The sequence below is a fragment of the Cucurbita pepo genome, chromosome LG01 (assembly GCF_002806865.2).
Source record: "Cucurbita pepo subsp. pepo cultivar mu-cu-16 chromosome LG01, ASM280686v2, whole genome shotgun sequence".
Lineage (NCBI taxonomy): Eukaryota > Viridiplantae > Streptophyta > Magnoliopsida > Cucurbitales > Cucurbitaceae > Cucurbita > Cucurbita pepo.
In genome coordinates, this window is record NC_036638.1 from 5,952,958 (window position 1) to 5,977,784 (window position 24,827).

General features: G+C 36.5%; 6 protein-coding genes and 1 pseudogene across 7 annotated transcripts; 4 read left to right on the forward strand and 3 right to left on the reverse strand.

The window, feature by feature from the left end:
* Positions 1 to 1,154: 1,154 nt before the first annotated feature.
* On the reverse strand, positions 1,155 to 4,308 carry LOC111811637 (amino acid transporter AVT6C-like). 2 transcript variants are annotated; one of them, XM_023698711.1, is made up of 5 exons: positions 3,928 to 4,308; positions 3,541 to 3,693; positions 3,259 to 3,432; positions 2,150 to 2,615; positions 1,155 to 1,463 (listed from the first exon to the last, which is right to left on the reverse strand). In XM_023698711.1, exons 1-5 carry the CDS (start codon positions 4,283 to 4,285, stop codon positions 1,322 to 1,324), a joined length of 1,293 nt encoding a protein of 430 aa, XP_023554479.1. In that variant the 5' UTR covers positions 4,286 to 4,308; the 3' UTR covers positions 1,155 to 1,321. The 2 variants fall into 2 exon arrangements, with proteins under 2 accessions (XP_023554479.1, XP_023554398.1); XM_023698630.1 differs by having other exon boundaries at positions 3,259 to 3,462.
* Positions 4,309 to 6,538: 2,230 nt separating this feature from the next.
* On the forward strand, positions 6,539 to 10,828 carry LOC111797610 (alpha-soluble NSF attachment protein 2-like). Its single transcript, XM_023680669.1, has 9 exons — positions 6,539 to 6,938; positions 7,942 to 7,991; positions 8,085 to 8,157; positions 8,283 to 8,362; positions 9,112 to 9,263; positions 9,441 to 9,600; positions 9,674 to 9,721; positions 9,944 to 10,024; positions 10,554 to 10,828. The coding sequence occupies exons 1-9, from the start codon at positions 6,794 to 6,796 to the stop codon at positions 10,632 to 10,634; spliced, it is 870 nt and encodes a 289-aa protein (XP_023536437.1). The 5' UTR covers positions 6,539 to 6,793; the 3' UTR covers positions 10,635 to 10,828.
* Positions 10,829 to 11,808: 980 nt separating this feature from the next.
* LOC111797620 lies at positions 11,809 to 14,326 on the forward strand. Its single transcript, XM_023680681.1, has 4 exons — positions 11,809 to 12,248; positions 12,876 to 12,945; positions 13,018 to 13,096; positions 13,924 to 14,326. The coding sequence occupies exons 1-3, from the start codon at positions 11,910 to 11,912 to the stop codon at positions 13,077 to 13,079; spliced, it is 471 nt and encodes a 156-aa protein (XP_023536449.1). The 5' UTR covers positions 11,809 to 11,909; the 3' UTR covers positions 13,080 to 13,096; positions 13,924 to 14,326.
* Positions 14,327 to 15,162: 836 nt separating this feature from the next.
* Positions 15,163 to 18,772, forward strand: LOC111797629 (cation/H(+) antiporter 15-like). The gene is made up of 3 exons (XM_023680692.1): positions 15,163 to 15,391; positions 15,900 to 16,901; positions 17,408 to 18,772. The coding sequence occupies exons 1-3, from the start codon at positions 15,182 to 15,184 to the stop codon at positions 18,590 to 18,592; spliced, it is 2,397 nt and encodes a 798-aa protein (XP_023536460.1). The 5' UTR covers positions 15,163 to 15,181; the 3' UTR covers positions 18,593 to 18,772.
* A 277-nt stretch (positions 18,773 to 19,049) lies between these two features.
* On the reverse strand, positions 19,050 to 20,495 carry LOC111806482 (annotated as a pseudogene).
* Positions 20,474 to 22,525, reverse strand: LOC111797638. The gene is made up of 2 exons (XM_023680705.1): positions 21,566 to 22,525; positions 20,474 to 21,367 (listed from the first exon to the last, which is right to left on the reverse strand). Exons 1-2 carry the CDS (start codon positions 22,504 to 22,506, stop codon positions 20,728 to 20,730), a joined length of 1,581 nt encoding a protein of 526 aa, XP_023536473.1. The 5' UTR covers positions 22,507 to 22,525; the 3' UTR covers positions 20,474 to 20,727.
* A 769-nt stretch (positions 22,526 to 23,294) lies between these two features.
* Positions 23,295 to 24,295, forward strand: LOC111797645 (PRA1 family protein B3-like). Its single transcript, XM_023680715.1, has one exon. It carries the CDS (start codon positions 23,396 to 23,398, stop codon positions 24,029 to 24,031), a length of 636 nt encoding a protein of 211 aa, XP_023536483.1. The 5' UTR covers positions 23,295 to 23,395; the 3' UTR covers positions 24,032 to 24,295.
* Positions 24,296 to 24,827: the final 532 nt, after the last annotated feature.

Sequence of the window (24,827 nt, forward strand, 5' to 3'; positions counted from 1 at the left end):
AAAATAACATTATTAGAAATATTTATTGACCGGATAAATTTTTGTTCTTCACAAGATTTGAACTGGTTAGCTTTCTTGGATGATCAGTCTTTGAGCTTGTTGATTTTCTTAGCAGATCGACTTTTTGAATCTGTCATGTTCTTAGATAATCGATCTTTGGACTTATTGAACATCTCTAATGATTAGTCTTGGGCTTGTTGATCGGGTTGGATCGATATCGAACTTTTTTATTGAATTGGATTAACCTATAACTTGTTGGTTAGCTTAGACGATAAAACTTTAATTCTAAATTAAAATTTAAAATCTTGAGCTACCTTCTATATTTATTTTTGAGAAATTACATAATAACTAGGGCAGTATATTTTTTTAAAAATGGTATAAAATAAAAAGATTTAAGATTAAAAAAAAAAAAAATTGGTGTCCACATCAGCATGGAGTGTATTTATTGGAGCAGGATCTTATCCTTTTCCCTCGGTTTTGGAGGGATTTGTTGGGCGGTGGTTGTGTGAACGGATATGGGAGAGACGTGATGGTTCCGTGCCAGCTTGGGCCATGGTGGACCTAACTGTCGGTTCAAGCTTTGTAGTTCACCATCTAAATCATTCTAATTTTCTCCCTATTTTATTTACTGGTTTTAAAACGTTTCCCAAAAGAGTCAAGGTTAATATTGTCATTTTCTAAACATTATTCGAGTTTCACATTTATTCGACAAAGACTCAAACAACTTGAGCTGAATCCGTCTATTATATAAAAGAATAGTATATATATATATATACATTATAGCGTATTTAGAGTTTTTGTCTAATTCTCGCTCCATCGTCAATAAGAAGTTTTGTCAGTGTCACACTCCTTACCCTTATGCCACAATCATCTCATTTGCGTATCACACGCACCGTTGTCATGCCTTACATCACATTGCACACTCACGTTCGTCGATCGCTGCCATAACTCAATAACTGAACCCAATTCTCGGGTTTGATGGATTAAAGATAGATGAAAATAATTAAAAAAAAAATCTTTAAATTAAATTAATTAAAAGTCTAAACATTCATAATGGACACGCTCTCTTATTTGTTTTTTTTTTTATTATTATTATTTAAAATAATAGTCTTTTTCTTTTCTGTTTGTTTCTGAAAAATAAATAAAATAAATGATAAAACAAAAATACCATCATATTCTACTTCAACACAAACAATTTAATAATACATTTTTCCAACATACAAAATTGAATCCAGAAGAGAGAAAATACTTATACACGTATTATAAAACTAATATTATTTCGACATATTATAAGATTAATATTATTTATGTTTTTTAAATATTAATTCACGATCTCTCGAGACTTATTTTCGAATGTGGTGTTTATATTTATAGCAATAGCAATAATACTCGACACGGCTGCCAAAGTTACCATTAGTGCAGCAATCACCTTATCCTTCTTTGTTGATATTCCATTCACATCCCTACACGTGTAAATAAACAACTACGTAAATATAATATTCTAAATATATTCTCTATCATATCCAAATAAATAATTATGTAAACATAACTTTTAAGTAGAGCAATAAAACACATAAGCTGTAGAAAATTTGTATTCAACCCTCTGTTATTCAACTAAAAAAATTGGATTCTGACGTATTCTCGAAACTCTTACCTCCGAGCTCAAATCATAATTTTTATCCTATTAACATGTCGTATAGATCTACACGCTTTGTCTCATAGCTTTGAGTGGACAAAATTAATATTTTTAACTTATATGTGTGGCCTAGTATGCAAGTAGCAAACGCTTGAACATGTGGTCTCTTATCATGACCTACTTTACTTCTATTCTAAATTATTTTGTAGTAGACGTCTGAGATAAAATAACCTTAAGTTTTATATCTTCTAAATTTGGTGTTGGGCCGTTGTTATCCCTTTAGCTCTATAATTATAGAGATATTAATTAGTAACAGTATGTTTGATATATTGATGTGTGATGTGCATATCTAACTCTATAACCACAGTTCTATGTATCTAAGTATCATTCAAGTTAATAAGGATGAAATTTTCAACGTGTTTCGACAAAACTGAACTTAATTGCATACTCTAAGATCATTGTGTATAATTTCTCTAACTTTTATCGAAATTAATAGCTGGGAAAGAGAAGTACCTGAGGGCGATGGCACCGGGGAAGATGAAGGCGAGGCATGCAGTTGAAGTAGAGCCCATGAACTGAAAAATAGACCATATATTTGGGAAAGCAATTGCAGCCAAGTAGGTGAAGGCCAGCAGTGTCATTGTTATGGCCAAGAACCTTGTGGTATCGGAGGCCAAAGGAGGCTTGTTTGGAAACAGCAACTCATTTATGTTGAACCTCAAAGAGAAGTTGAGCAAAGGGTAAACCAACATTAGATGAAATGCATAGCTTAATCTCACAGTATCATTCAACAAAGCCCCTATGGATGAACCTGAAGTTTGATCAAAATTGGTTAAAATATCTGACATTAACGAGTCCCCAAACAGCAAGTACCCAAAAATGCCTATGGTGACGTAGATGATAGCACACAAAAGAAGGGCCACTCGAACTGCTAGCATCATGTCTTTTGAGTTTCGAAGCTCGAAACGTATTGGATGAACTGCCACATAGTACAACAATTATTATGGTTTAAATATTATTTATTTAATCTCAATATTCTTAGATTATTAGAAAAGTAGTCGTTAATTAAAAGGAATATCATGAATTTATAAGAAACACGATAATTTTGGCTTAAAATGGATAATATCATGTATTGTTAAAGAGACGTATATTATAATTTATTAAATAACTTTTTAAATATTTTTTTCTTTTGTAATCATTGCCTAAACAAAATATTTAAATAAAAATAATAATAATAAAAAGTTGCACCACTTATAAGTTTTTAATTCAAAGGTTGAGTGCTCTTTTTAAAAAGGGAAAAACAATTTTATTAAATTTATTTGATTACCCAATTAAATTTGGTTCAAATTTTTTCTTATACTTTCAAAATATCTATTTATTTTTCAATATTTTTTAAAAACAAAATTTTAACATAAAAATTAGAAAGAAAAAATGAGCTAACTTAAATTAAAATAAAATTTTTAAAAGTATTTAAACAAAATGTGAAAATATAAAAATAAAATTGAAATTTAAAGAGTAGATGGACTAAATTCATGCCTTCAAAAAAATAATTTAAAAAATCAATTTATTTTTTAAAATTTGTGGAAAATAATCGTACGGGTTATGCTTTTGTCTTCACGTACCATTAAAATGAAACGTGAAGGCTGTGACAAGAACGGGTACGGCGGTGAACAGTTCGAAGAAGGAGGTTTGATCGTCCAGCTCCGGTACCAATCTGGTGCTCTTCGTTGTGCCTTGAACGATCGCCATTATCGCCATGACAGAGCTTATTGCAACGAAAACGACGGCCAGAACAACTGATACAAACGAACTGAATCTCAAAGAATCTGGAAAAACACATTGCAGCATTCAAATCCGACGCCATTAGAGCGACAAACGAAGAAAATCAGTTTCCGATTACTAACCAACGCGTTGAAAAAGAACCAGAGGAAGCAGAAGGAAGACGACTGTGAAGAGAATTGAAAACTCTCGCGAATTCCACCATTGAATTCCAAACCATTGTTGCAGTACTCCTAAATGCACTTCCTCACCTCCTTTATTTCCCGAGAACACGTCCCCTAAAAATTTCACAAATCGAACGAACGCGCACAAGAAAATCAGAGATCAATTTTCTAATCGTACTCTGTAATTACTGCAAACTAATTTAAGTTCAAGAACAGTCTCTGAAATTCGTTCATATTACAGAGAATCAATAACAATTTCCGATCTCTCGATACATTTCCCCCAAAATCAATAAACTATCTCCAACCCTAACTTAAATCAATTTTGAATTAGTCTGAAAAAGAATTTACCTATTATAATCAGGTACATGATCAAGCCTCCAAGATTAGTAATCATCACACAAACCTGCGTAGCAACTGAACCAATCGGGCCGAATGACTCTTTCATCACGCCGGCGTAAGTCATCGACTGGCCGGAGTGAGTGAATCTCAGCAAAAGCTCCACCGATAAGTCGGTCATGAAAGCCACAAGCACGATCAGGACAACGGCTGGGATTATGCCGAGGACCTTAAGAGTGAACGGAATCGACATGATTCCGGCGCCGATTATACTCGTCGACACATTAAACACGGCACCGGATACCGACGCAGTTTTCGTGGCCTGACTCTTCTCCGGCAGGAGAGGTACCTGCTCCGGCGTTGGCGACATTTCGGTGGTGAGGACAAGACTAAAATGATGAACTCAGAAAAAAGAATAAAATATTCCAATAGGGGAAGGGTAAGATAGGAAATTCAAGTTGAGAATATTTCTGAGTCAGCATATTAACAAATGGCAAGCAATGATTGGTGCATAAATTGTGCATCCATTTATCTATAAAATTTTCTTTTAAATAAAATTTATGTTCCAATTTAATAAAATTAAAAGTTTAAAATAAGAAAAAAATAACAAATATTTTTATTGGTTAGTTTTAATTTGTCTACTTATAAACATATTTATTTATAAGAATTTCAAGTTGTATGTAGTCGTTATGATGGGTAGATGCCTGCATCAATAATTGTGATTGAGATGTTTTCGAATTATATTTTTTTTAATATTAAGTGTTAAAAAATTAATTAAATAATATTAATAATTTTTATAGATATATTTTTAAAATTTATTCAAAACAAATTAACGAATTTTAGATTTATCGAAAGTATAAATAATAAATTAAAATAGCATAAGTCCATAATTAATTATTTTGATATCTAAGATTTAGATACTTTCATCCAATATATTAATGGTAATTAAATGATAGCCTTTATTTATTATTTTGTTGTTTATTAAGCCATTTTTAGAAAAATAATTATAATAAAAGTATTTTTATTTCATACTTTAAAAAAAAATGCTTTTGTTTTAATTCTATTATATCATATATATATATATATATATATATTTATTTATTTATTTAAATGAAAAAACAATTTAAAAAGTAAATTATTTAAAAAAAACATAAAAAGATTAAGGTGTCTTATTCAAAGTTTTTAAAATATGTCGTAGTCTACTAATTAATGGAAGAGTGAGATTTTTATTTATTTGTGTTTTTCTTTCTATATATATATATATATATTTATTTCCAACGATCCTATTTTTCTTTTAATTTGGAAGACGGGCGTTGTGTTCGAAAGACCTGAGGTAAAGGACTATGCTACATGGCTCTCCTAATTGACTTGCACTCGAGCTTATTTAGGATTCCCTGACCCTTTATTTAGATTCTTCCGTGGAACTTTCAAAAAGAGAACCGTGCTTACTCCATTACCTTACTTATGAGATTTTCTATTCCATTGGCTGACTCATTACTGGCTTAGAGGTTAGAACATTAGAGAGGGGATTCCTACCATTCTGGGATTAGGGAGATCCACTAGACATCCTGTTTTCGTGCCTCTCTTCCTTCTCCCCCCTAAACAGATAGATCTCATAAGTAAGGTAATAGAGTAAGCTAGATTCTCTTTTTAAAAGTCCCACGAAAGAATCTAAATAAAGGGTCAGAGAATCTTAAATAAGCTCGAGTCCAAGTCAATTAGGAGAGCCACGTAGCATAGTCCTTTACCTCAAGCCTTTCAAACGCAACGCCCGTCTTCCAAATCAAAAGAAAATGAGCTCGTTGGGAATATATCTATCTATCTAGATATATATATATACATATACATATATATCGGATTTTTTTAAGTACTAATATATCCTACCATTCTCGTGTATCCGAGCGACAAAAAAAAAAAAAGACCTGAAAATCATTCTCGTAGGTTTGTGTCCCTACAAATATATGAGAAGAAGTAATACATGTTTAATGTATGTCATTCATGGTCAAACATGCTATCAATATAAAAACATGAAGTAAAGAATCACAAATATATGTGTCATTCATGCAACATAACAATTGCATCCAACCTATCTCAACTCAGTGATTCTAAGCTTTGTCTTAATCAAACGTTTCTAAATTCAACTTTACGTGATACATCCATTCATTTAGAAAAATCGAAGTAGGACTTGTTCGTAGAGCTAACATACTAAACTTTCGTTAAGTATGCTAAGCTTAGAGCCTATTCTAGATTGGTTGGGAATGTACGGGTCGAATGGCATGCTCGAATTGATTAAAAGCTTCGACATTTCAAAGCGAACAAGTATTCCTACATTTCCATTAAAAAAATCTAAAAATCGTACTGACGTTCTAGGGCTAAAGTTGTAATTTAACTTTTATCAAAATTATTTGTAAGTTAATATTTTTTTAGTTGAACGATCTTATAAATAAAAAGTCAAAATCTCCATCAACCGTTATTATCTTTTATCTATCACGTCTACCATTATTATCTTTTATCTACTGATCTATGTTCGAATAGTGGGACCTCATAATTTATGGGCATTAATGACCATGAGATGGTGTAATTTGTAAAGGTAGCCAACCCATTCGTTGTTCCTAAAATTGAGTTGGGCAGTTTTCAAGATTCCACACATTCGGCCCAAAGGGACAAAAAAGTTTCCTCTGCCAGAATCAGCAACAGGCACCGCGAAAACACGAGGACGAGCAATCTTTACCGATTGATCCAACAAAATCAGTTTCAGGAAACTTTGATATTTCTAAGAGAGAACCCGCCAATGCTAGAAGAACCAGAAACCATTTCTTAATCGCAATCCTTTTTTTTTTTTTTTTTTCTTCTCCTGTTTCTCGATTCATATTCGTCCATGGCGGATCATTTGGCCAGAGCAGAGGATTTCGATTCCAAAGCAGAAAAGAAGCTCAGTGGTTGGGGATTGTTCGGCTCCAAGTACGATGATGCTGCAGATCTCTTCGATAAAGCCGCCAATTCTTACAAGCTTTCGAAATCATGTATTGCTAATCGCTTTTCACCTTATGATTCTTCTTTTTATTTCTCTCTGTTCGATCATTACTTTCCCTGTTTTGTTAATTTCATTATCCCTAAACGCTGCTGCATATGAGAAGGACGGTCTTACGGAAGGATTTTTGTTGTTTCATTGCTTTTATCATTTTGATGCGTAATTTAATTGTGGCGGGCTACTTGTGTTCTGTTTCTTTTTGCTTCTTTTATGATATCGTTTTTCCCGTTTTCTGGCGGTTTTTTGGGGTTATGCGAGAGTTTTTGCTTAGAAATCAAGAGCACCATGGTTTCAACTTTTGATTGATCGGCATTGTTGCATGCTTGGTAGAGGCGGAGCCAAAAATTTTCATGATGAGGAGAAAAGTTTTACATTCTTATTTATAATCTTTGGAGTTTTAAAAAGTTAGGAGGTAAAAATAGAAGAGGAAGAGAAAACTTGTGAGATCCCACATTGGTTGGAGAGGGAACTAAGCATTCCTTATAAGGGTGTGGAAACCTCTCCCTAACAAACACGTTTTAAAACCGTGAGGCTAACGACGATACGTAACGAGCCAAAGTGGACAATATTTGCTGGTAGTGGGCTTGAGCTGTTACAAATGATATCAGAGCCAGACACCGAGAGGTGTGCCAATGGGGATACTAGCCCCCCGAGGAGGTGGATTGTGAGATCCCACATCGGTTGGAGAGGAGATAGAAGCATTCCTTATAAGGGTGTAGAAACCTCTCCCTAACAGTTGCGTTTTAAAACCGTGAGGTTGACGACAATACGTAACGGGTCAAAGCGGACAATATCTACTAGCGGTGGGCTTGGATTGTTATAAAACTAATAGAGGGATTGCCCCCCTCTTTGTTCTGCCCCGATGAGTTGTGGCCGTTGTCTTAATTGGCTGAGTAACATTTTCCATGCTTTGCGTGTCTGAATTTTACATTATTGTCTGTTTCAGTTTCCTGCCATCCATTGCCTTTCTAATCTCTGTGGATGTGGTTTTCCAGGGGATAAAGCAGGATCAACGTATATAAAGTTAGCAAATTGTCATCTGAAGGTTGGTGGTTCGTGTTTGTGAGATCGATGGCTTCGTCTTCCTTTGTTGTACACTGTTTCTTTTACTGAACAATGCCTTGTTTTTCTTATAAAGATGGAAAGCAAACATGAAGCAGCTCAAGCTTATATTGATGCGGGCAATTGCTATAAGAAAACATCTGTTAGAGGTAAAACTGGTTCATAATTGATCATTCTATACTTTAATGCGAACGGTACGAGTGAAACAATTCTAGTTCAATTACGACGTTATTGTTGGTTAAATTACTTATTTCCAATTGTTATCTTGATGCAGAGGCCATATCTTGCATAGAGCAGGCAGTGAATTTGTTTTGTGACATTGGAAGACTCAATATGGCTGCAAGATATTACAAGGTTCATTGTTATTCTGCTACGTGAAATGCTTATTATTTGATTTCTTTGATCGTCTAAAATGTTCGGTTACTTCACGAGGTTATGCTGTGAATTGTTTTTTTCTTTTCGTTTGGAACCTATTCTTGTGGCTGCTAATTCTTGATTAGACACTATGAAGTATCATACATTATGTAACATCCCAAGCTCACCACTAGCAGATATTGTCCTCGTTGGACTTTCCCTTTCGAGCTTCTTCTCAAGGCTTTTAAAATCTGTCTGTTAGGGGTGGGCTTGGGATGTTACAAATGATATCAAAGCCAGACATTGGGCGGTATACAGCATGAACGCTGAGCCCCGAAGGAGGGTGGATTGTGAGATCCCACATCGATTGGAGGAACGACATCGATTGGAGAGGGGAACGAGTGCCAGCATGGACGCTGGCCCCCAATGTGGATTGTGAGATCCCCCATCGGTTGGGGAGGAGAACAAAACATTCTTTACAAGGGTATGGAAATCTCTCCCTCGTAAACGCGTTTTAAAACCGTGAGGTTGACGGCGATACGTAACGTGCCAAAGCAGACAATATCTGCTAGCAGTGGGCTTGGGCTTGGGCTTGGGCTTGGGCTGCTACACATTAGGTCCCTCTAGACAGCAGTTGCCTTGTCATGGCAATTTCTTATGCAGAATTCTTTCATCATTTGATTGACAGAGAATTAAACAAATGCCTCATATGCAATCCATGACTTGGATTTACCTTCTCATGTGTGCAGGAAATTGCTGAATTGTTCGAGTCTGAACAGGATATCGAGCAAGCAATCGATTACTTTGAAAAAGCTGCTGACCTTTTCCAAAATGAAGAAGTGACAACTTCAGCAAATCAATGCAAGCAGAAAGTTGCACAATTTGCTGCACAGTTGGAACAGTAAGATAGTGTAGTATTGATAAATTGTGCTGCATCCTTGTGATTGACACATTTAAAACATTACCAAGTTTTCTTCTACTTTGATGGTTTCTTCTGGTTCATATTATCCATTTATTTTGATATTGTACAAACATTTATCTTATGAAAACATCTTTGATATGGTAACATAATTTGTAGGTATCAGAAAGCAATCGATATCTACGAAGAGATAGCGAAGTATTCTCTGAAGAGTAACTTGCTCAAGTATGGAGTGAAGGGGCATCTTCTTAATGCTGGAATTTGCCAGCTTTGCAAAGGCGATATCGTTGCTATTACCAAAGCGTTGGATAACTATCAGGTAGTTATCGGACATGACTGTCTCATCTCGTCCTCGTGATTTCTGTCCTTACCATATTACATCCCTTCTGCAGGACCTAGATCCTACATTTTCAGGGTCACGTGAATATAAGCTTTTAGCGGTGCGTTACGTTCACCCCTGAATTCTGATTTATTATTCTTTCTTTTGCATATTTAATGTTTTTTCATACATGTTGAACAAGAAGTTTGATGGTTCTACTCATTTCTTGTCCGGCTTGCTCATTGATTGAAGGCATTGTCATATATTGCATGAAATTGTAGTGCTTCTTGACTAGAAAACCTCTTATATTTGTTCGTTTATCCGTCTGATATTTTTACCTCAGGACATTGCATCTGCCATTGATGAGGAAGATGTAGCAAAATTTACTGATGTTGTCAAGGAATTTGATAGCATGACCACACTGGTAAGATCATACTTTATGAGTCGACTTGAATACTATGTTATTGATATGTAATCTGCGAAGTTACTTCCTGAAAAATCTTACGTTCGATCTAGAGAATGTTCGGTATCCAACTCGGAATCACCTGAAAATATCACGAAAACACACACAAAACAGAGGGAAACAAATACCAAATTATGTTATATTGATAGTTCTTCAATATACAGCACAATCACACCCCATGCTGAAATCCCAACCTCCCACACACACGCACACCTCACGACGGTACACGCATGTTCCTCCTGCCCCCATAACTTACTGCCTACCCTGAAATAACATTCTTACCGTTCCTAGAGTAAGTATGCGTCACGACGGTACACGCATGTTCCTCCTGCCCCCGTAACTTACTGCCTACCGTGAAATAACATTCTTACCGTTCCTAGAGTAAGTATGCATGATCGGAGTCTTCACACAAGCGCAGTTTGATCGTTTGAAATAACTTTGTTGTTTTCATTTGTAATGGTGAACATTAATGTGCACAAACTATTGACAGGATCCATTGAAGACGACCCTTCTTTTAAGGGTGAAGGACAAGCTGAAAGCCAAAGAGCTGGAAGAGGATGATCTTACCTAAAGAGGATGATATTTTTTTAGATTATTTCTATGGCTGTGTGTGCGTGTGTGTGTTCTATGTCCAGATGTTTTGGCAATCAACTGTCTGTTCATCATTGAATGACTTGGTGTTTGGGTTTGGGTTTGGGTTTGGATTTGGATTTTGATGAATAAAGTCTCATCCTCTAAGCTGTGAGGTTCTGAGTGTTATTCTCATTTTGGAAACCAAATCTCTACAAAAAAAAAAAAAATTATGTCCAAATATATAAAGCTTTTATTATTCATAGTTGTTTGAAGTTTAGAATTTAAATTCTAAGAGAATAGTAATAAAGAATTTAGATATTTTTCTTTTTGGACTTTTCATTTGTTAGGAGGTTTTCAACGTGACATCATAAATACTATTTTTTTTTTAAACATTAGAAAAATAAAATAAAGGTTTTATATCTTGTTTGATATCTATTTTATATTTTAGGGGATGAAAATAAAACAAATGAAAAAAAAAATAAAACAAATGAAAAAAATAGATAAAAAAAAAAAGTTAATTTATATAGTATCTAATTTTTTAAGATTGTATTTCAAATTTTCTAAAACTTTAAAAACGTTTTCTGTTTAATAATTCAATAATAAATTATAAAAAATCTTTTAAACATAAAATTGAATATTAGGTTAGTCTATAAATTTTAAAAAATGTCAATATCTCAAACAAAAAATTTAAGAAATTTTGAAAATCTATTACGTTACTGGGATAATAAATTTGTGACATAACATTAAATTATACAAAAATGGCATTGAATTTTAAGCATTTAAAATTTAAAAAGTTTTATTTTTATCTTTGAACTATCAAATTTATATTTTAAAAATATTATTAAAGGAATTTTCTATTAAAATAAAATTAAAATTAATGTAGGATATCATTTATATCATTATTTATATAAATTCATGTGTGTAAATGATTTTAATAATACTTTTTAAATGAACCAATAATATGAAATATGTCTTATAATTTTTTTAGTGGAAAATCAAAACAATTTTAAAGTTGAAAGATATTTTAAAAATAAAAAAATAATAAAAAATTAAGAGTAAAAATAAAACTTTGTTGAGATTAATTTAACGTAATAATAATAATGAAATTATAATAATAATAAAATAAAAAAAAAAAAAAAAAAAAAAAAAAAGTTGAAATAGTACCATCTCCCTCCTCAACCAAATCTTTTTCTGAATCCAAGAGAGAAGCAAGCCTACGATTTGCAGACGCAAAAAACTGGCGGTTTCCATCCGCGCAAATTCCCTTTGTTTGATGGCGAAATCGCTTCCGTCGGCAACTCACCTTCAGCAATTCGCCAAGATCGCTGTCTTCTCGAAGAAGCCTCAATCAGCCGCGCCCAAGCCCAAGTCTAGGATCCGAGTTTCGTCGTCCGAAACTCCGATTCCCGATACCGTCCGAGTCATCTCGGAGCCAAAGAAGAAGAACATGGAGGATAAGAATCGGGTTCCGTTGGCTGATGTGGTGTCGGACTGCGTCAAGCGCTGGTTTCAGGACACGCTCAAGGAGGCCAGTGCTGGCGACCCGGCGATGCAGGTCTTGGTAGGGCAGATGTTTTGCTCCGGCTATGGAGTTCCTAAGGACACTAAGAAGGTTTGCGTTTCTTTTTGCTTTCTACATTTTGAGATTTCGTGTGGATTTCTTTCTTGCGGATGTATTTAGGGAATTAGAGAGGAAATTCTTGTGCAATTTGTGAGGGAAAAAACGAGTTTCGATTGTTCCTTGAAGGATTGCTAAATACGGTTAGCCTGCTGATTAAGAGAATGTAGGTAATTTTGGGATGAAGATTCAAGAATTCCATCCAATTGGTGTGTATTTTGAGCTGCTAGCTGGTAATGTTATTATAGGCTGTGTTGTTTTTGGTGGGCATTGGTCTTTGCTCTAGTAAATGGAATATTTGGCTCAATAGAAATAAAATGATTCTCGAAGTTGAGATGAGCAAATTTTTGGTGGGGTTGGAGAGAGTCTTTGCAAGTGTGAAATTTAGTTCGGTTTAATGTGTCTCGTGTTTGACTCTTAAAAGACATCTTCGAGAGTGATTTTGAAATGGTTTAAAATAATTTTCCTTGTCCAAAACCACTCGGATTCTCTAAAACATGTTTTTAAGCCTTCAAAATCAAGTTAATGTTTGATTTTAAGCTTTTAAACATGACAAACTTTAATGGGGAGAAAACAAATCCTGTCCTTTTGTTTAAATGAACGTCTGATTTCTGAACAAAGGGACTCGCTTGGATCAATCGGGCCTCGAAAGGTCAGGCACCAGTTGGTGAAGTAAGCGACAGACATCCAGGTATTCCACTCCTACAGAGTCTGTTTGGGAAGCAATCTTTCAGCGTTGCTTTCTAACTTTTTTTTTCTTTAGGTTACCTTGCAACTGATTCAGAACCAAGCAATAGGAGAGTGAAACAAGATGACATCAGATGATCCTTTCAGTAATCTTAGTAAGTTTTGTTCTGAATTTGAACCTTTCTGTAGTAGAATTCACTCTTCATATGGTTTTATCTCATTTATGTGAAATTCAGCAGCATAGACGTGGTAATAAGAAAGAAAAGGGAAAACAAGTCATCTTCCATGTTAATGTGTGAGTGAAATTTGTTTTGTGTTTCTCACCCCTTTTGATGGATCTCTTTCATTTATATATAGATTTTTTTGTGAGATCCTACATCTGTGGTGGAGGAAAACGAAACATTCTTTATAAGGGTGTAGAAACCTCTCCCTACTATATGCATTTTAAAAAACTTTGAGGGAAAGCCCAAAAAGGACAATATCTACTAGTGGTGGGCTTGAGCCGTTATATTTTTTCTCGCAGTAGCTCTTGTGTAGGTGTTATGTTGTCCATTATTTACCTATTATTCCCATATAAGCATGGTTTAGATATTTCAGAAGGAATATAGTATTTTTGGTGTTATTTGCATATTAGCCCTTGAACTTTTAAATTTATTCCATGTTTGCTCCTGAACTTTAAGAAATATCTATCTCAGTATTTGCAGAATAATCATTTTAGTCCGTGCTGATATTTGATCGTCTAGTCTATATGATAAATGAGTAACTTTGAATATGTGTATTAACATGCTTACACCAGCATGGAGCTGATACTAGCTACTGGAAGTGAATAGTCCAAAGGCAACAAAATGACTATTTTAGGAGCATAAGAGATATCTATTTTAGTATTTGCAGAATAATCATATCATTAAACCAGAGGAGACTTGTAAAGTGAATCATATGATTTTACAAGTATAACCATCTATTTCTTTTCATTTTTTTTCAGTTACAAATTTACAAGCAATGTTGAAGATGATGATAAATACTAAAGACAGAAGAAACCTTGTTTGGGTTGGTTTTGGGTCCTCTTCTGCTTTTCCTTGGTAGGCTAACTTCATCTCTAAGTTAATACTTGCTGTACCTTTCTCCATTCCCATGGCTGCTCTGGGTTTGAAGAAGCCCACAACCCCAGCCCTTTTAGCTCACCCGTTATGAACAATAAATTATAAGCTTTCACACTGCAGATGTAACAGATCATGCATTTTGAACAAAGTGTTTCGTGTTGAGTTTTCTGTGTGTTGTGGACATTGGCGTGTTTCTCACTATTAAGCGCAAACAACGTCGATAAGTGTAAATTAAACATTGAATTGATTTTGAATGATTAAAGATAATGTAACTTGCCTTTGATAGATATGTACATTTTTCGTCATAGGCCGTGTAATGTCATGCTACTTCAGCATTGCTTCATATAGAGAACCAAAAATTTATCCTTATTATAACGATTATATCCATTGTGGAGAGTGGAAACAAGTCACAAGTCACATGGTAGGTACCATATACTGAGTACACATTGTTTGGAATTGGCGTTACTTGATCTTCTCCCCGAGCTCATATTGATGGAATTGAAAACATGGCTTTAGTAGTACACTCTTTTACATCAAAGGAAAGTTAAAACTTACCAAAGCTTTTAATGAAAATTTTCAAATTAAACTTTCGATCATAAATATAACAAATAATATATATATATATATTACCTAATGTATTTAGACTCGATCCCAACTTTCTTTAGGTCATTTTCGCCCTTAATTGAACAAAAATTGAATATAAAAGTACATGGTAGGTGATACTACTACTAGGTCAAAAAATGCATACACATGCAATCATTATATAATACGTGCACACATAACCTTATGTTGCAGAACACAAAACCTGAATTTAAGCTTTATTTTTTTTCTTCTTCTTTAGGGTGTGTATCACTTTCGTATACATAGTTCAGTGTACATTACATTTAAACACGAAATCCACTGTGCAATATTGTTGGTTTTAGCCTATTATATACCACAGTCGGTCTCAAGATTTAAAAAAAAAAAAAAAAACAATTGAAGTTAACTTTGAAACGATCAACTCCCAACAACCAAAATTAGAAAATTATGGTGAAAGAGTTGTAATAAATCCACGACACTTGGAAAACCATCCCTCCATTTGCTCCCTCTCCCTCTCCTTGCATTCTTCTTCTTTTTCTTCTTCATGGTTGGTTCTTGTAAATGTCTATGGCTTCCGAGAACCAAACTTATGTGTGTGAAACTTTGCCGAGATTTCAAGCAGATGATCCATGGCGCTATTTGTTCCATTTCTCTGCAAAATCCCCTTCTTCTCTCTTCTTATTACAGCTCTCTGCAATTTCCTTCATCTCCCAACTTATGGAAGCCATCCTCAAACCGCTCGGACAATCCACCGTCGTCTCTCATATCTTTGTAAGTTTCTTCCTCAATCCATCATCTCTATATATGTTTAATCACAATCGCATTTCCTTATGAATTTCTTGCTCATTCTGTGGATGCACTCTTCGTATTTGATGAATGTTCTAAAAGAACTTGTCGGTAGATTACTATGCGTCCTCGAGCTAGAAACTAATGGTGATTAGTTAGAGGATATGTGACCTGGTTTTTCATTTGATTCGTGAAAATCCAATGTGACGTTAGATTTGCACATCAAATGCGCTTTGATTCCTTCTTAAATCAGTAATACTCAAAAAGCTTAACTCACTTGTAAACGCGCGAGGTTGGATATCATGTGTAAACTACTGATATCGATATGAGAAGAAATGACACTGCAGAGGTTCAAATGTACGATTTCCTATTTTGATGATGTTATGTTAATATCAATGTCAAACTCAAGAAGTTTGAGCTTATAAATTAGTGTGTGTATATCTGGTCTCTTAGATGCATTCTTAATTGGTTGTGTCGAAAATGTTACTTGCAGGGAGGCATCATCTTGGGTCCATCGTTCTTGGGGCAAAAAGATGAGATAGCAAAAGCGTTGTTCCCCCAACGAGGGAACATGATATTGGAAACTTTTGGAACTTTTGGCCTCATGTTCTTCCTCTTTGTCGTGGGAGTGAAGATTGATGGGGCAGTAATTTTGCGGCCGGGGCGACAAGCAATGGTTGTAGGTTTGTTCGTGTTCGTGTTCACCTTGACATTACCAATCATATTTATCTTAATTCTGAAGCAATCCTGCCCAGTGGAATGCAACATCGCCAACTCTCTTTTCTTCATAGCTTTGTCTCAAACCTTGATCGGCTCTCCTGTTATTGCTTGTCTGTTAACCGAGCTCAAGATCTTGAACACAGATATCGGCCGCCTCGCACTTTCATCGTCCATGTTCTGTGACGTATTAGGCGTTCTCACAACCGTTGCTGCCTTATCATTCACAGAGAACAAGAAAGCCAGCGGAAATAGTCCATTTTATTCACTATTATCATCATGTGCACTTATTGCTGCCATCATCTACATCGTCAAGCCTGCAGTTATGCATATACATAAGCGATTTCAAGACCGGAAGTTCATCAACGAGATTTTTGTTATCTGGATTTTCCTTCTTGTCCTGCTCAGTGGGTTTCTGAGTGAGATCATAGGGCAACATTATTTCTTGGGGCCATTGGTTCTTGGCTTGGTTGTGCCAGATGGTCCTCCATTGGGTTCTACCATTGTGTCCAAATTGGAAACTTTAGCTTCAAGGCTATTTTATCCAACTTTTCTTGCTGTTAGTGGATTGCAGACCAATATCTTCATTATCAAAATTCAGGAGACTTGGGTTGTTGGGATCGTTCTTCTGTTTTCCTGCACTGTTAAGATTGGAGCCGTGATGTTGCCAGCAAAATACATCAATCTGCGACGTGGAGATTCTTTGGTTCTTGGCCTCATTCTGAATGCTAGAGGGTTCTTGCAGCTGATCCTTTTCAATTTCTGGAAGCACAGTGCGGTAATGAGCCAAAAAACCCTCTTTATTTTGACCGATTCATGCATAGAATGATCTGTTAAAACTAAAAATAAACTAAACTATGGTTTGAGCTTTTTTTACTCGTTTTGATCTAAACCCGTCCCAGCTTTCTTAGTTGACATGTTTTTCTTAGACATGACTGAGATAGATGATGAGATGCTTGCAAACCCTTTCTGTTTATTAGAAATCCCAATCTCCAAAACTCCCATGTTTTGTACATCCCAGTTCTTCTTTACCCTGCAACTTACTTGATTTCCACTATTTTTTTAGGTCATTTCCTCTCTATGCATGTCTTAAGAAAATGCGCATCTGATAATGACTTGAACATTTTAGGAGATTTAACCAAATCATTGCAACTATGATCAATATTTTAACACTAGGAAGGCCAAAATTGAAGCTAGAATGAAGCGGATGTCGAGTCTATCAAGTTATTCAATGTATATACTCTGAACAGAACATCATCTATTTTTGTTACATTTCTTCTGTAGGTGATTTCAGACAAAGAGTTTTCTTTTGCTGTTATCTCAATGTTGGTTATAACAGGCATCGTAACACCATTAATCAAACATCTTTATGATCCATCTAAACGCTACCTCTCGTCATCAAGATGTACAATTCAACATTTGAAGCCGGAGGCCGAGCTCCGAATCTTGGTCTGCATCCACCATCAGGACAACATCCCCATGATCATTAACCTCCTTGAAGTGTCCTATGCTTCAAGAGACAGCCCCTTGGCCGCAATAGCTCTCATTTTGGTCGAGCTCATTGGCAGAAGCAACCCAGTTCTTATAGCACACCAACCGGATTGCACACTCGAGAGATCTTCGTCCAAAGCAGTCCACATTATCAATGCTTTGAGGCAATATGAAGAACACAATGCAGGCTGTGCCACTGTCGATGCTTTCACCGCAATATCACCTTACGACCTTATGCACGACGACGTTTGTAGACTCGCATTTGACAAGAGGGCCACCATTGCCATCCTTCCTTTCCACAAGCAGTGGGCGATCGATGGCTCAATTGGGAAGGTGAACCGAGCCCTTCAGAATATGAACATTCAAATTCTTGAAATGGCGCCTTGTTCAGTTGCAATTCTGGTAGATAGGGGAGTTTTGACGAAGCATGCCTCTTTCTTGACTGCACGATCTCCATATCATATTGCTGTGTTGTTCATTGGTGGGCCGGACGATGCAGAGTCGTTGGCGTTAGGAACTCGAATGGCAAGGCATCACACTGTCGACTTAACCGTCATTCGGTTCCTTCTGTTTGGAGCTGAAAACAACAAGAATAGGAAGCTTGACTCTGAGTTGATCCATGAATTCCGACTAGCCAACATGGAACACGAGCATTTTGTGGTGGTGGAAGAGATGGTGAGAGACGGCGCAGGAATGGCTGCTTCCATCAGAGGCATGGAGGATTGCTTCGACTTAATAATTACCGGTCTACGACACGAGGACAATCCCATTCTCAACGGCCTTCACCAATGGAGTGAATGTCCAGAGCTCGGGGTGGTCGGTGATATACTTGCGTCACCGGACTTCGGGAGCACATCGACGGTGTTGTTGGTGCAGCAGCAACAGTTTAGAGGGAGATTTAGCGAGCGAAGGATGATGGATAGCGCCCTTGTTCATGATGCTCCACTGGGATCTTGGTCTATAGCGATGAGCAGATGAAATGGAGCATAGCCTTTACAAAATCCCCTTCTTTTCTTTTTGTTTCCTTAGCTTTTTGTACATTTATAAATCACTAGCCAAATCCATTTTAGAAAGGTGGTAAATTTAGGAACTTTTTTACGGCCATTTATTTAAATTTTGTAAGGAATAATGGCTGTGGGAGTTCTATCCCATTTTTGAAGTTTAGGGTCAAGGGTATTATAGGAAAAAAGATTCCTATTTAAGCGTGGAATAAATGAGGTAATATAAAAGAATTTTTGTTAGCTAAATAGAGTGAAGATGGAAATTATTATAATATTGAAATTTGAATTTTAAAAATTCATAAATATTATATTATGTTTTTTTGTTATGAAATATTATTAAATTTAATAGTAATGTTTTACATTTTTTTTAATATAAATTATATTAAAAATGAAAAACATAATGTTTGTAAATTATTTACTGAAAATTGGGAATTTATATTTTTTATTAACGTAACCTTTCCTTTTTAATGCCATGTTGGCGCGGAAGCCTTGTTCATTATTCTCCTTCCATTTCCACCGATTTCTTCAAAGCCAAGGAATTGAAAAGATGGAGAATCTCCTTGAACCTCCAGCCTCCTGGTTTAGGGTTTAGGGTTTAGGGGAGAGGGAAAAAGCATGGAATGGGTGAATCTCCTTGAACTCCAGCCTCCTGGTTTCAGTGTAGAACGTCGTGTGTTTGTTTGACCAATACGCTAACCAAATCCAACCTCTGATCTCCCATTCCGTGCTTTTCCCTCTCCCCTCTCCGTTAATCTTCCAACAAAGTCTCTCTTCATACTCGTCTCCGGCGAATATCACCTCTCCCTGTTTCTTGCATTGCCGGAAAGCGCTCGAGAAATTCTGTCGTGGAGGTACCAGTTGAGGATTCCGGTGCTGCCGTGGACGAGCTGCTGGAACTTCCATGGCTTTAAGCTCGCTGTTTCGATCTCTTCATCTGCTAATTTTAGGCCTAGGTAAGGATTTGAGCCTTCCAATCCGGCTTCTAGTATTTTTCCAGTTCCGACTTCTGTTATAGGGTTGTCTGGTGATTTTCTCACTGAGACGCTCATTATGTTTGTTTGTAGAGTTGGAGTGAGTTGCAGTCAAATTCGTGATGGAAAATGCTTTTTGGATCCGCCGACTCCTCGTTTGGACAGCAGCGTATTGTTCACGAGTTGGATGATGTTGCACCTGTAAGAATCCGGGGGAGGTACGTTTTAATTTCCATGGTCAACGATACGTGAGAATCTTTAATATGAATTAGCTTGTTTGAACAGCTTTGGAATTAAGTTATCTAGAAAGTGCTTCTAGTCGTTACTTTTAGTGCGAGAGAGAAGTTAAACTCAATTGTCATCGATACGTGAGAATCCTTTTCATCGATTACTTCTGATAGCTTGATCGGTTTGGTATCTATTTTTCAAGAATTTGATGGTAGTTCTTTTATTACAATTAGTGGGTGAGAGAGAAGAAATTCGTTCTTAGCAGGCAGAAATCAGCTTCGAAGTTCAAAATACCTTATGTTGTCAACGTGAACCCTTAGATTAATCCAATTTTCTTGAACCTAAGCCTCGTAATTGAACTGCAGAACTCCTAGCTGGTGCTAATTTAGAGAAAATTGCAATCTTTCATCAGTTGAAGGACTGCTTTTGTTCTCAATGCGATCCATTAAAATGACTGGGCAATAGAGTTGCACTTTCCATAGCCTATATTTTGAAAATGAATAAGAGAATAAAGGTGAGGGTGTTTCTTGTTGTGAATGTTCTCCCTTTTTTTTCATTCTATAGCTTTTTTTTCTCTGTAAGTTGGAGAGTATTTTTGTAACTCCTTTGAAGCGGACCTTCCATCTTTTCCTACTTTTGTTGTAATTTTCTATCATTTATGTAGTTGTTTCTTATATATAAAAAAAAAAAAAAAGGGACGAAATTGAAAGTTTAAAAGTGACTCAATAAAACACAATTATCAAAGAACCTATACAAACTTTTACTGATGATGAAATTCCCATATGTAGTCAAATATAGTTGCCAACACGTTTAAATTAGAGATCTGTCATGTTTGTCACTAAGAAAGAAAGTGAACAAGTCTGAAAGTGATCTCCGACTATTGGTCTGTCCATTTCTAATGATTTCTTATGGGTTAAGGAATTGAAAGATAGAGAATCTCTTTGAATTCCAGCCTCCTAGTTTCGGTGTAAAATGTCTTGTGTTTGTTTGGCCAATAAGTTAACCAGATCCAACCTCTAATCTCCCACTCCATAGTTTTCCCTCTTGCCTTTCCATCAATCTTCCACCACACACTCTCTCCGTACTCGTCTCCTGCAAATATGACCCCTCCCTGTTTGTTAAAAGGTCTGTTGGCGCTCGAGTAACGGTCTCGAAACCAACCTTTAGGGTTTATGAGTGTAAGTTTTGATGGCTTGGTGGAGGCCACCTCTTTCCCATCCGAACTGTCATGAAGGTACCAGTTAAGGGTTGCAGCATTGCCATGGACGAACTGCTCAAATTTCCATGGCTTCAAGCTCACAATTACAGTCTCCCCTACTGCTAATTTGAGGCCTGGGAACGGTGTTGCAGATTCAAATCCAGCCTCAAAGGTTTTTTCAGTTCCGATCTCAACTTTGGGGTTGTTTGAGGATTTGCTTACTGAGACACTCATTATGTTTGTATGGAAAGTTGGAGTGAGTTGTAGAGAAATTCGTGATGGAAAATGCTTTTCTGATCCACCAACTCCTCGCTCTGATAAGAGAGTCTCGCTCACAAGCCGAATGATGTCACACCTGTAAAAATCCAGTGTACATTTTAAACTCTATTGTCAAAGATACGTGTGAATCTTGAACACTAATAGCTTGTAAGATCAGATTTCCATCTGCTTTTCAAGAAATTGCCTCTATTTTAATTGTTACTGTCAGTAAGGAAGGGAATGAATTTGTTCTTAGCAGTAAGAAAGATAGTTCTAACTTCACAATTCAATATACCTTATGTTATCAACGTGCACCCTCAGATCAATCCACTTTTCTCGAGTCACGGCCCTGTAATTGAATTGCAGAACCCCTTCAAGCTGGTGATAATTTAAAGAGAACTGCAATCTTTCATTAGTTGAAGGATTGCTCGAGTTCTCAATATTATCCATTGCAATGATAGGGCAATAGAGTTGAACTTTCCACAGCCCATACGTCGAAAGTGAATAAGAGAACAAAGGTGAGGGTGTTTTCAAAGTACGACCCTTGGACTTGAGTTCCAATATCCAGTTGGTGATAGCAAGGTTTATTGACCTCATCCATTGTTGTTCTAGATTAGACCCCAACAGTTTCATAAGCACCTTTGATGTCTGCCGTGACGTACAATTTGCCAAATGATGCTTGAGAGTCACAAGACAATTTGAACGGAGGTCGATCGGAGCTTCATAGATGCAGATTAGGAATATGAGGGTAAGAAATATGTGATTGAAGATATCTTTCAAAGAGGAAGTGATGTCAAGTTTGAGAAGGTTATGGCTAGAATTCTGTTTATGGTTTGAGCCATAGTAAAGAACATCACGAACACAATTAAGCAAGAGAGTGGACATGCTTTCTTTGTTCAATAAGTTGGAGGTTTTTGTGCTGGTCTTCAATGGTTGTGATGTCCAAAGGGAGATATGAAAGCTGAAATCTGCAGTAACTGAGAAAGTAATGGTTGGGGGGGAATGAAGGGTTTTTGCTGAAACAATTTTGAGCGAGGAGTTGGTTGAACTTGAAGAGCATATGGATGTAGAAATGGAAGTAGTTTTCCATTGAGAAAGTGGTGGTAGGTTCAGTATCCAGGAATAAACATCAGGAAAGCTACAGGAGGCCATGGCAACATGCAAGTATTGAACTCTCTGTCTTTTCTCTGCAAGGAAAAATATGGTCCTTTCTCCCATATTTGTAGGCTCTTTCATGGATGGAAGTAAAGCAAAGCAAAGCAAAGCAAAGATTCTTGGAAGGAAGGTCGATTGAAAAGGTGATTATTGAGACCATTGGGATCAAGAATGAAGAGAAAAAAAGATTAAGAACTTGATAAGATCGGATTTGATAGATAGACACTTTTTAATTAGGGAGAACTCTTCACTCAATGCATATAAAACCTCAACGAATCCTAAAAATGGGAGAGGAAATGTTACCCCAACTTCTCATTGCGGAAGAGTTTTAGTGATTCAATTATTGTTAGGAATATAGTAAGGTAACTTGTAGTGTTTGAATTTAGAAATTGTGAAAGCAGTTTTTGAAATTAGAAAGGATAATATATTTGTGGTGGATCTGTATTAGGGGACAAGCAAGCTAGTTAACCAAGGCATCTTCTTAAATAGATTTGTAATTGGTATCTTTTTTTCCTAATGAATTTTATAAATTTAGTAACGTTTATCTTATCTTTATCATTGATTCACTATCCTATTTAATACAATTTTATGTTGTACCCCACCTTGAAATTCACTATGGATGAATTTTGGCATAAATGTCAGAAAGAACGAACTTTGAATTTCTAACTCTCTAAAGCTTAAATAGTCTATGTTTGAATGAAAATTGATCCAAGAAAAGAGAATAAAGAAGAAGAGAAGTGCAGTCGTAGTTGATTAAGAAATGAGTATCGGTGTAAGAGTAGGGTGTAATTGGATTAAGGGACTGACCTTAGTCAAAAAACTTAGAGATTAAACCCTATATATAACATTGATCACGATCGCGTAAATCATCTTCTTCCGCGGGTCTCCAAACGAACAAATAAATTCCTCTGGAAACCCACTGTGTAAATATCACATCGCACCGCCAGATCTCACTCAAGATTTCGATTCGATGGCTTCTCCACCGACACTTCCGATTTCCTCCGCCGGAGCTCCTTCGCAGCCACCTATCGCCACCCCTGCCTTCCGCGCTTTTCTCTCCCGTTTAACCTCCTCCGTCCGCCAAGGCTTTTCCCACCGTCGCCCATGGACGGAGCTTGTCGATCGGAGTTCAATGGCTCGTCCCGATAACCTTTCCGAAGCCTATTCCCGGATCCGCAAGAACTTCTCATACTTCCGTGTCAATTACATTACCCTCTTTGCCTTGGTTCTAGCCTTTTCTCTCCTTTCCCACCCGTTTTCTCTCTTGACTCTTCTTTCACTCCTCGCGGCTTGGAGCTTTCTCTACATTTTCCGTCCTTCCGACCAGCCGTTGGTTATTCGCGGCCGTACTTTCTCCGATTTCGAAACGTTGGTCGGGTTGGGGGTTCTGACTGTGATTGTGGTTTTCCTCACTAGTGTTGGATCGCTCCTGATATCGGCTTCGTTGATTGGATTTGCAATTGTCTGCATTCACGGTGCGTTTAGGGTTCCAGAGGATCTCTTCCTTGACGACCAAGAGCCTGTTAATGGAGGATTCCTGTCATTTCTCGGTAACGCCGCCTCCGCTGCTTCAGCCGCAGGTCCTGCAATTGCAGCGCGTGTATAGCCAGATCCTGATCGCTGCCTGATGAACGAACTGACGGCAATTTGACTATGGGTTAGGCTTACCTGTTGTACTCTCTTCAGTTTGAATTCTTGTGATCTGTAAGAACTTGATTAGGGTTTGGTCTCTCATAATGTAGATTGTATCTGAAGATGTTGCAAATTTATGGATCAAATTTTGTTTAGTTTTCACTATATACAATATCATGAATTGGAGTCTGTATTACTTGGGGCGATTATTACGCAATTCTTTTACTTTAGTCTCTCATATTAGCCAATGTTTGAACCCCTTTATCATGTACGTTGCTATCATGGTCATGTTTAATGTCAGATCTTGTTTTCTTCTAATGGAATTCAAAGTATGTCAATAGTTCCGTTGGCATGGGACTGTTTCCTTTCATGTTACTCTATTATGTAGTTGCAGGAAGGGATGAATATGGATATGTACTGCCCTTCATATCGTATAACTACCGGTGTGTGTATTTGGGGCGGCAGTAAAAATATGGATAGTAGGTCTTCTGGGAAGGTGTTACACTGTCATTTATGTTCATCTTCAGATTGGAGAGGGGTTCTAGTCATCTTAGAATGTATAATCTAAGCTTGTCTTTTTATTAGTTCTTTCCTTTGGTAGCTGTACTTCTCTTTCAGGCTTATAAGTCGCGGTTTTTGAAACAGCGATCAGTTTGTGAAGAAATTCATTTAAGTGGATAGATTTCATACTAAGGTTTATGTGAGTTTTGCTTCGAGGTTAGAGCCCTTTCTTTCAAAATATTGCATATACATTGTTCTTTTGTTATAGC